At 33.1% G+C, this 12,358-nt stretch overlaps 1 protein-coding gene across 1 annotated transcript; it reads left to right on the forward strand.

Moving 5' to 3' along the window:
- Positions 1–1,668: 1,668 nt before the first annotated feature.
- LOC144360704 (uncharacterized) lies at positions 1,669–11,164 on the forward strand. Its single transcript, XM_085497144.1, has 7 exons — positions 1,669–1,781; positions 2,033–2,108; positions 2,711–3,092; positions 3,985–4,054; positions 4,657–4,789; positions 6,340–6,499; positions 8,475–11,164. The coding sequence occupies exons 2-7, from the start codon at positions 2,074–2,076 to the stop codon at positions 9,114–9,116; spliced, it is 1,422 nt and encodes a 473-aa protein (XP_085353270.1). The 5' UTR covers positions 1,669–1,781; positions 2,033–2,073; the 3' UTR covers positions 9,117–11,164.
- The last annotated feature ends 1,194 nt before the right edge of the window (positions 11,165–12,358 follow it).

Genomic DNA, 12,358 nt, shown 5'->3' on the forward strand with positions numbered 1-12,358 from the left:
AAATGAAACTGAATATTGTATTACCTGGAACAAATAAAAAATTCAATATGTTTACAATACGAAACTATAGTGACGGGACATGAGATAAAGAACCAGTAAGTAATTATATTGTTTATTGGTTTATAATGTACAGTCATGGACATATACGTTCATGGTAACAGGCAGTTTAGTGTGTTACAGTGAGTCTATTTTGGGATATTTCGACAAAAATATTCAAACATTAAGAAGCAAAATAACACTTTTCAAAACCCGGATTTTTGAAATTATTCAGGGTAATTAAACAGAAGTATTAGTCATGGTATGGGAGGGGAGGTACTCACCGTGACCTGAATTTGCGTAGGTGGGGGTTGGTGTAATTTTAGACAACCTCAAAATGAGGAACATCTGTATCTTACATTTTTAGACAAACCTTATCATTTGAATAGTTGCAAAAACAAATATATAGCAAAAGGAATTTTTTCCAAATACTTTATACCCCCTAGATCTGAATTGTACTTTACTAATCTATTGGATAAAGTAATCAATTGTTGGGACAATATATAGCAGAATATTCATACTAACCATAGACACAAATTTGAGAGAATTTCAATGGAAACTGGTAAATAATATCCTATACATCAATGACAAACTATACAAATTAACTCCCCCTAGAGCAATATCCAGCAATGTGCAGCTTTTGTTATGCAGAAATTGAGTCGATCCTCTATCTCTTCTGTGAGTGCGATTATACTAGGGCATTTTGGGAAAACTTTAATTATAAATGGGGTATTCATATTGGCCTCAGATTGAGATCATTGTCAAACAAAGATATTCTTCTTGGAAATGAGAATTATTCAATACTACTGAACTTCCTAATAATTTGTGGGAAAACATTTATTTATACATGTAGAAGGAAAAAGCAAAATCCTAATTTCACACATTTTAAAAATTTTGTTCAGGAGATTTAATACATTGAATATATTATGACAAATTAAACTCGAAGTGGGGTGAATACCAAAACAAGATTGTTTCAAGAAATGAGCAATTTTCTGAACCATAACCCATCTCTGTATATTACTTGTACTTATCATTTCTATAGATATACTATGTATGTATACCACTTGTACTTATCACTGTCATTATATACTCTAATAGATAGGTAACACAGATATGTAAATATTACATGATTCCAATAAATATTTAAAAAAAGAGACCGACGCCGAGGGCGGCCTTTGACTAAAAACAATTGTCTAAATTTTGCTAAAATTGTTTTATCAAACTGATCTGCTCGACCGTGATAATGTGGACCAAAACAGTGGCGCGTACTTGTTTACTAAAACTATTGGAGTACGAGTAACCCCCACTACGGCACAGTATATCGTTTGGTGACCTATGTCACCAGCCAACAATGACATATGGCATATCATAGACATATACACCATGGTAAAAAGTTATAAAATCTACAAAATACTCGTCATTCACTAAAACAAATTTCTTCTTGTTTTGTTTTTCTAGATAGAAAATAATTGTTTTCCTGTAGAACCACCGGCGTTTATTATGATCTATTATCAGTATTATTGTTGGCGAACACTGAAAACCAGACCAATATTCAATCATCACTTTTATTGTCTGGCACCTGTAAGCAGGTTTACACATGGGAGGGGTTAATGGTAATGAGCGTTCAGACCAGCGCCGCCAACGGTGACCCTGTTCCAAAATATCTCTTGTTGGATTGCCTGCTGTCGAAACCCATTCATTGTTCTTTGAAAGCTAAATTTCTCGGGTAATATCCACGCGATCAGGTACGAGTTTTATTAATATTGCCAATACACGTGTACATTCAATTATTTTTCACGGATTGTGCTCGACTGATCGCCGATAGCGCGCGTTTTGAAGGCGTGAGGGGCCCGAGAAGAGCGAGATGCCGGGGAAATAAAGGGCTTCGATTCCAAAATGGCAATTTTACTGAAAGGACCTTGAATGGTGAATCGGCTTTTAAGATTTTCAAAACATCGTATGCAAATAAGTAACGGCTTTTTCTGTTGTTTTACAGTTGCAGTTCATCCCTGTTAAATCGCGTAAGGTGGGGTGAAAATGGAGCCTCACTCATTTCAATCGAGTCCCTATTTGTGAGTATATATATACATTCATTAACCAGAATTTGTCAGTGACATTGATAAAAGTCCTCGATATACATCTACCGGTATTATTGTTAGGATGTTTAATTAACGTTTTAACTGGTCGTTCTGTTGTTTATTCACTGTTCTTGCTTCAGATTGTCCTTGTAGTCTATACTAGAGAAAGCACATGGTTCTAATTTCACGCTATTACTTGCTAGGTTTCGAGCAAATTGTTTATTTAAGCTGACGTTGTCATTTTATTTCACGTGCAATCTATTTGGAGTAAGATTTATTGTTTTAAGCGTTGCTAATGATCTCTTCACACTTTAATGATACCATATGACCAGTATAAAAGAAGTAAAGTATAGGATCTCCACCAAAGTCTTGAAAATTTTGCCGTTTTTCTGTTAAATTTCACTATTTGTTGTGAGTCATCAAAGCTATTATTCAGTTTAACGGGCATAGCATCAACCAAACTATGTTGTATGACTGAGCTGTTCATTTCACTTCATAGCATAGACTATTTCTAGTCACATGTCATGAACAAAAAAATACTCCAAACAAAATAAATTGTTTCCACAACAAAAATATTTAATTTTATTTCAAAAAAGTCACCCGTCCAGTCACACCATGATCAAGACGGAACCACAGGAGTACCAACAATATCCAGCACAGCCAAACCCAATGATGATGATAAACGGAGATATGGGAATGATGTACCATCAACAACAACAACAACACCATCAACAACAACAACAACAACAACAACACCACCACCACCAGCAGTATATGGAACAGCCTCAACCATCAAGTTCCGTGATGCCTCCGCAGCCGACGAAGACCAAAAAGAAAAAAGTCAAACAAGAAAAAATTACTGATGCCTTCCCAGCGAAGAAAAGAAGGAAATTTGACAGATTCCATGGAATGCCAGAGGAGGAAGTTTTGAAGAGAACCCTACCCGATCACTTGGACTACAATTTAGATATTGCCATTGTAAGTTAAATTATTGTAAATTTAATATTTTTGTAATACATGTAATCCCATTCCTCATGTCACTAACATGAAAACAATGGAATAAATGAATCTGAATTTAACAAAAGAAGCAATTAATGCACTATTCATGTTGTGTCCACTCCTGCTGATGAAAATTCTGTTTTATGTTTTGGTACATCATCTAAAAGAGGGTCTATGGGTAGTACATGTACTGCATGTTCAGTGAAGCTCTGTAGATGTAATTATTCTTAAAGGGGCACCTTCCAGTTAAGATTAATTTTACAACAAATTTACTTTCTGGATTAAAATAACAATGGATAACAAAAGATAGATTAACATTGTAAACAACATAAACAATAGTGTCCCATGATTCTTTGGTGCAATCCAAGGGATTGAGCGGTTCCCCTATAAGATGATGAGTACAGGTAGTGTGTGAGGCAGAATGATAGAATGGGACAGTTAGGCAAAAAGATAAATGATTCATATCTGCTCAGCGCACACATCAGTTCAAAAGAAGGTGCTCACAATTGGGGGGGGGGGGGTTCTGCCAAATTGCTGTAAAAATAAAAGAAAAAAATGTTTGTCCTGCACCATTTGTTAAGCTGGAACACATTTTGCTTCAATGTAAAGAGAAAACACTGAATACCGGTATGCATAAAACTGCAAAATACAGAAAAGTTAAGCCCACCTTATTTTGACTTTGTATGTATTAATTTATTCTTGCTGGTATTTGTTCCACATTTTCACTGATTTGTCATAAACCTTGTGCAAACCATAAGGAAAAGTATTTTTGCTGAATTTTATTGCTGTGTATATACTTTTTTTTCATCAAAAATAAGTTCCTACTAGTATTTTACAGTTTTGTAAATAAAATAAAAATAAAATCTTCCAGGTTGGTATTAATCCTGGTTTGTTTGCTGCATATAAAGGTCACCACTATGCTGGACCAGGGAATCATTTCTGTGAGTATAGATGTTATTCTCAGTGTCTTTCACCAGACAGACACAATTTTACTTTTCAGTACTTTATTTATTTCCCGTAAATACAAACTTGTATATATTGGGATATCAATTGACTGAATTTACAAGGGAACTGGAATTATTGACACTACCGGTATTCTGTCATCATTCGTTCATTTCTAGTTTTAGAACAGTTGATGTTGAACAATAAAACATTGAGATCAAAGATCTGTCAACATCTTGTACCATATCATGTAACAATCTGTACCAGTAATTTGTTAAATTCAACATTCACTGTTTACGTAAACTGTATTTTTTGATGTTCAAAAACAAATTCATGATTCTAAAAGCTGACATACATGTATCAACCAAAGAATCTCACATAATGAAGCAAATCAAAAAAGATGGGGATATTGGTCGGTATACAGTTGTACGCTTCTTTATCCATCAAAACACTGTTGTAACTCGTGTTCATGCAGAATTTCACAATGAAGTAAATTTTAACAAATTAAAATCAAAGGAACTACAAATCTAGATTAAATGAACTCCAAATCAAGATTAAATAAATTCCAAATCAAGCTTAACAATGTCTTTTCATCTTACAGGGAAATGTCTTTACTTATCTGGATTGATTCCAGAGCCAATGACGTGTATGGATGACTTCAAACTGCACGAGTACGGCATCGGATTTACTAATATAGTAACTAGAACCACACGAGGTAGTGCTGATCTAACAAGGTTGGTGGTGGTTTAATTCATTACTAATTCTAAACGTGCCTTTCTTACCTGCAAATTTGCTGGTTCGATTGATTTTTCAATTGGTATATAAATGTACATGTACCTAGGACTTTTATTAGATTAGTTAATTTCATGACATAAGGGGAACAGACATATAGCTTATAATGCATCATAAACTTGGACACTATTAAACTTATCCTTATCAGTGATAAGATCTAAACACAGGAGTTGAGACACTTTAAGTAGAATCTAAACAAAGTCAAGTTTATTTGTTTCTCCACTATGATATTTATGTACTTGATCATGACTGTGTTCTCTGTTGAAACAGCGAAGCTATTTTGGCAGTTGGGGTGCTTGTTTATTAAAATGCTGTTCCGGTTACGTACATGTATCTCTGACAAGCGTTCTTATTGCGTACTTATTACACTGAAAACAGATTATAAGGACTGTCCGGTCATAATTTTTTTTGGGGTTCTTAACCATTTCTCAATTTTGTTCAAAAGAGGCACAAGGAGAATATATATATGTACATCAATGTGTTTATCGTTTTGATTTTCTTTGACTGAAAGGCAGCCATATTTGTCCAAAAAAACATTATTTGAATAGTCATCAACTGTTTCTTAGGCATGCTATGGCCACTTTCATTCAAACTTGGTATGAACATCACACATAATTGGTTATTTTGTAATTTGATTTAAAATGGCCAATTGGAGGCCACAATTGTTTTATTTACTTGAATCATTAACCGTGTCTCAGATGATCACATATGTTAACATGACACTAAACTAAACATTCACACACAATGGATCCCTAAACAAAACAATGGAGAGAATCTCAAAAAAGGCTAGAAAAGTAGAAACGACTGATGGCTAATATTTATGATAACAATTCAAACAACTTTAAACTTAAGACCAAACTTTATAAAATGTTACATTTACCTATTTTACTATATGCATCTGAATTATGTGGGATATCTATTATAACAGAAAAAGTGGGACATCATAGTTACTGAAAAAATTCACCTAAAATATTGCAGGCACATTCTGAATATTAATAATAAAAGTAGTACAATAGGCTGTAGGATTGAAACTGGCAGGCTACCTTCAATTTCAAAGATTCAAATTCAAGCTGTCATATACTATCAAAACATTAATAATCCTTTAATTTTACCTTCCATGCAGTTAGAGAATTGCTATAAAGACATTAACAAAATTAAAGACCTGTACAATATTGACCTTTTGACTGTTTCTAGTAATGTACTCTATCCGAAAACAAAAGTCTATTATACTAACATGTTGACCAATAATATTAAAAGACCAGATGCAAAACAGTCTACTGTCTTACAGTCCTACTTAAAAGTGATATTAGTCCAGCTAAATACCTACCATTATTAAATAATAGACAAGATATTAAATTGATGTCTCAACTTCAAATAGAAGTAGGCAGACCTAAATTCCCTGTAGAGAACAGGATTTGTGATTTTAATACAAATGGGAACTATCAGTATGTTATTGTCAATGAGTACTTTAAAACAAAATCTATAATTTTAGGAAGGAAATTAAAGAAGGGGGTGTTGAGTTGCTTGAGAAGATGAAGAAGTATCAACCAAAGATTGCATGTTTCAACGGTAAAGGCATTTATGAGATATTCAGTGGACGCAAAGATTTTGAAATTGGTAAGCAGCCGGATCCTTTGGAGGGAACAAATACGGTGAGTTGTTTTATGTTGTGAATTTATACTATGAGATGGTTTATTTATTACTACTTGTGTAATAATAATAATTTTATAAATAAACACTTGCACATTGGATTGGCAATGGTTACAAATGTTTAAGAAAGAATAAAAGGTTAAAAATCTAAGCTAATACATTACAAAAAAAATAATATTAAAACTAGTATGCTATACTAATCATAATCACCAGACAGCATTTTAACCTTTTGAAAGATAGAAAACAAAATGCAAAACTTAACTGTGAAAGGAAATTGTCACTGGGGTTGCTGTCTTATTTCAAACCACTTCTTTAGGTACCTTGCTACAGGGAGTGTTAGACCACTGTAGTTTAGCAAGGCCATGAATTGTGTCTGTGGTGACAAATTTTGAAGATTTTGGTTTTCGTCATTTCAAATAAGACATTTCTTTTGGGGATATAATTTGTGCATGACATCTTAAGATGATACTCATCTTCTACTGTAATATGTGATTAATTGCATTTGTAGAGCATGCAATAACCACAGTAATTAACGGCAACAATTTATAAGGTTAGGATATGCAACTTTAATAATCACATATGATGATATATTCATTCGAGTAAACGTTGTTAAAACATGTTCTGACCAATAACATCACAAATGCCATAGAAGCATGTCAATAACCGAGTGAATGTGAGAATTACATAAACCATGAGTGACCAAGATTATTGTTTATTCCGAGGAGAAAAAAATATGCAATATACAGGCTATATATTTGCTATGGCCAGTATAACAAAAAATATTTTATTTTAGCGGGAATTAATTTTCGCTGTAAAAATATTTTGAGTATTTTGTACAGAATTTATTTTCAATGATTTTTGATGAGTTAAATGTAAAATGTAGGAACATTTTTATTTTCACTACCGGTAAATCATCCTTTCAGAGAAAATTGCAAAAAATAAATTCCAAAACAAAAATAAAATATTATACAGTATCCTTATGTCCAGAGTATCTTGTTAACAATTTTAAAATAATTTTACTGTCATTGCAATATTGTTCCAATCACCAAAACAGCAACATTGCCAGCTAAGTTGCTGACTTGTTTACTATGTGTGTCAGATTGTTACATGATTGAAACAAGTAATAGTAAAGAGCGTGATTTTATTTAGTTATGCATATATATTATAGTGGCAAGTTTAATATTTCTCTTACGAAAATCTTCGACAGAAATTTTGTTATGGATTTGGATACAATATCTATGGAAAATTAATTATCTCTGGAAATTTGAAAAACGTCTGTGCAAAAACTTCTATAAAATTACTATCCATTAAATTTTTATAAAAATCTGTACAATCCCGTAGAATTGTGTAAATTTTGTGTAAGGGTTAAATCAAATCTAAAAGTTCACAATATAAGGACATAAAATAAGTGTGTAATTCCAGTAACTTATGTAAGTCTAAAGGTTTATTATAATGGTTTACTTTTAGAGCTATGCACATTGATATTTGGCTAACCAGAGACTGATAGTTTACATCTAGTTTAAAATGTTCTAATACATGTGCTCAAAAACGTAGAAAAATACTGCACATTTAAAAGATAATTTCTAAATGCCATAAATGTGAAGGGTAAGTACACATTAGAACCCCACCCCCCCCAATACACACACACATATTCTTGACCTAGAATCTACTAAGGAGAGACTTGCAGACTGGGCATTTTTGTTAAATTAGAAACTTTTAAACATGCATGTTGGAATATTTTAGACTACCGTAATCAGAGAAGGCTTACATGCATTTTTAGCAGGTTGCTAAAGTGTTTTTTCTGTTTTTTTGTTTACTAGTATCAAGTATTTTCATGCAGTGTCATTTATGGTAGCTACTTTTGGTTTAAAAGACTAGTTATGAATGTATCTGCTGCAAAGACATGGGTGCATCTTGTACTTGTAATAAGTTGTATTTCATTTCTTATAATCAGTGTTATTTATTTTGTTTACACAGGCTGTCTTTGTGATGCCTTCTTCAAGTGCACGTTGCTCACAATTTCCTCGAGCAACTGATAAAGTGCCATTCTATCTAAAGTTGAAAGAATTGCGTGATAGTATCACTGGTCGTAAGTCACTACCTCCAAACATTCCACCTGCAGTGACAGCTCCACCTGACAAAAAGCCCGCTCAAGACATCACCGTTAAGATTGAGAACCAAGTCAGCGAGACCGTGGATGCTGCTAATATTCCCTTCCTTAACCAGGAAGCCTGTGGAAGTGGCAGTGGATCGCCTCAAATAAAACAGGAGCCCATCAGCACGCCTCCTGGAATGATGGTTCCAAACCATATGGGTTTTCAGGTCAAGCAAGAACCATCGGACGACGGGTACATTGTCAATGCTACAAAAACTGTTCATACTGATTTCCTGTCTGGTGACTTCATCGACAGCATCCCGATGATTCAGAATGATAACGGGTATACCGCTAAGCAGCTCTCTGCACTCCGAGCTGGATCACTGCCAACACAACAACAGCCTTCGCGATCTTTTCCCTCCAACCAGTTCGACCAGCAACAAGTGTCAAATATTGGAAATGGTTTCCAAATAAAACAAGAGGGTGGCACAGGTACACAGCCATGTACTTATCAAAATCTGTAATTAGACTAAATTTCTTAGATGATGACTAAGTTCTTAGATGAGTTGCTTTATTTAATCTAGTCTTTTATTAAAAAACCCCGATTGTATTGTTTATTGTTGCATTAGATGAGTGTAATAGGGGTTTATTTTTATTTTCTGAAAAAGAAAATTGAGCAATAATTATATCAATTTTGATTGAATAGTCCCCCTTAAATTTATGTACGTTTATATCTATCACCAAATGTTAAATACTTGTATTGTGGTGTTATTGCCCACAATCTATAAATACTTGTATTGTGGTGTTATTGCCCACAATCTATAAATACTTGTATTGTGGTGTTATTGCCCACAATCTATAAATCAGTGCTAGTGGTCACATTAATGACCTTAGTACAATGTTTATATGACAAATATCATAAAATGTCTGACGTTTCTTCGAAGTCAAGATCATTTCCCCACATGTAAGGACATTTTAATGCTGTTTATTAAACATTTAATGATGACCTGTTTTTGTTTTAAATTCAGAGTACCCTGGTACCCTATAGAGTACCCTTTTTGATCCACAATTTGCAGTGGTTTTAAACGAATTTTTATTAATTAAAATCATTTTAATAAACTAAAAGCATTATGATCCTGAATTTATATTTTTGATAACTTCAAAAAAAAATCCTGCTAGCGGGATAGTACATTCTGATCATATTAAACGTATTTTAGCTGCTAACACTAAAATATTGGCCTCTGCAATGATGCGTCTATCGTAAGATTCTCGTTCATTATTGCTTTTATCAATGAATAATATAAAGATTTTACCAGCATTTTTTTGAGATTGCGAAATTATTCATTTTAATCTTTTTATTTATTTATTCTGTCTAATTTTTGAATTATTACAAAATCTTCCAATACACATTTGTATGTGTATTTATCCAGTTTACAAAGTGTAATGTGTTTGATGTGTGAGTTTTAACGTTCATGTGATACGACTACACCAAACTCACCAGTTAATCTCCTACTTGGAATATCATTGTATTTTCCAGTATTTATTCTTACTCATATGACTACAGTTAACCCTTGAAATGCCATAGTTATCTTTTGCAACCTTTCACAAAATACGAGTAAACATAATTTTTTTCGTATATTTTTTCAAAAATGGTGATCAAGACCTGCTGCAAATGATAAATCATGTTTATGTGGTCCAAAATTATTGAAAAAATTATAAAAAAATTCATAAAAATGTGCAAAATCTTGCACCAACATTTTGGCAAGCATTGAAAAGACTAAATTGTGTGCTGCCGAAAATATAAATTTATATTAATTTATACAATTTCAATGTAATAAACCTGCATGTTTTTAATATTTTTTGAATTATTTTTAGCCAAGACATTTGGGTATTGGAACATTTTGACTATTTCCTTCAAAATTAAATGAGAAATTTTTGAGAATTTCAAAGATTTCATATCGAAAAATTGGTGGCAAAATAACATGGAGTTTGAAGAGTTATTGTTATCGTTGCATCAGATACTGGAATATGATTTGATTTGAATCACAGTGAGACTCTTGTATAACAAGTATGTATCAAACATTGTGTTTATGTCATTGTCTATAGAGGGCAGTGTTTATTCACATTTATCAGTGGGGGGGGGGGTGCTTTTTTTGAGAATATATCTATGTACATTATGCATACTGATATCATTTATTTGTAATCTTAGAACAAAACTTGGTGGTTTTATGTCTTGTATTTTGATACATTAATGCACCATGTTCTCATCGTGCAGTGTATTTTATAAACATTGTATATGTTACAAGACCTCACAACATGGCAAGATGACTGTGATATGTAGTCAAATACTCACAATGCAACATCATTCTCTCACAACATTTAAATTGCTTCTATGAAAAGAGCAAGCCAAACACGTCAAATTACAGTCAGAAATTCCAGTTCCAGATCTTGTTTCAATTCACTGCTTAAAAATAATTGTATTAGTCCTGAATTATGTATCAGATTTTTGTTATTTATGTATGAAATAGAACACTTACACTTTGATGATTAAATATTGATGTGGCATATTTGATTTTTATTTATGTTGTCTTTGTACCCCCCCCAAAAAAAAAACCAATACAAGCATAGTACAACTAAGATTGCTGTCTAACAGAAGCGTGTACTTTAAGTCTCTGTTTGGATGCAGTCTGAAAACAGGTACTTACGAATTGACCACTGTGTATCTTGGACACCTTTATTGTGGTTCTAAAGCCATATCTCTGACATGCTTTGAAATTCAAACCTATATATACATCATACATATTTTCGTACATATGAACATCTATTTGAACATCAGATTCAGTATGGCCAAATGGAGGCCATTTTAATGTTAAAAATTCCTAAAAATCAAGCATTTCTGTCATTCCAGACCTAGATCTCAGTTATACTTGGACAGATGTAGTTCATCCTGGCTGTTCAATGAAAATGCTGTTCTAGAGCTATGTCTCTGACATGCATTGACTAAACTTTACAACTACATTTTACCTAATGTCATTTGTTTCATGCTCTGATTGTTGATTGATTCGTTTGGTTTTTGTTTACTTGTGAACTAACTGACTATCCGATGCCATCATATGACACTGGTTGCATGTTCATATCTGCAACATTGCTTGAAATATTACATATTTGCATATTAATGAGGTCACATGACCATATAGGGTCATATGATCAATAATATTCCTTGTTTGATTCCATCATTATGACACTAGTTGCATGTTCCTATTTCCAACAGTGCATGATATATTACAGTTACGCCTATTAATGAGGTCACATGACTGTATATAATCATCTGATATATTAAACGTATCTGTTGTCGAATGCCATGATTATGTCACTGGTTCTACGTTCTTATTTACATCAGTACTTGAAATATTGCAGATATGCATATTAATAAGGTCACATGACCCCTTCAAACACATTTATCGTCAGCTATTTGTCCTTCAAAATAGTAACTCCCTATATTTATGTATTATGTATTGCCCGTACATACATACGTCTGATACGTATACAGTACACACTACATACTGTCCCCTTTCCCACGATGCATTGCACAATATAAAAACAAAATATGTATTGGCAAGGGTGCGGCCATAGTAGTTTCCAACTACCTCCCCTCTTATTATTCTCATTTGGTGGACAAGAAAGACGGGGTTATGCTTGATACTAGACCTAAAACATACTAGACTGAATCAGTACATTCCATATCAAGATGTTTACCCCTGCAGAG

This window comes from Saccoglossus kowalevskii, chromosome 3, assembly GCF_978046115.1.
Source record: "Saccoglossus kowalevskii chromosome 3, keSacKowa6.1, whole genome shotgun sequence".
Lineage (NCBI taxonomy): Eukaryota > Metazoa > Hemichordata > Enteropneusta > Harrimaniidae > Saccoglossus > Saccoglossus kowalevskii.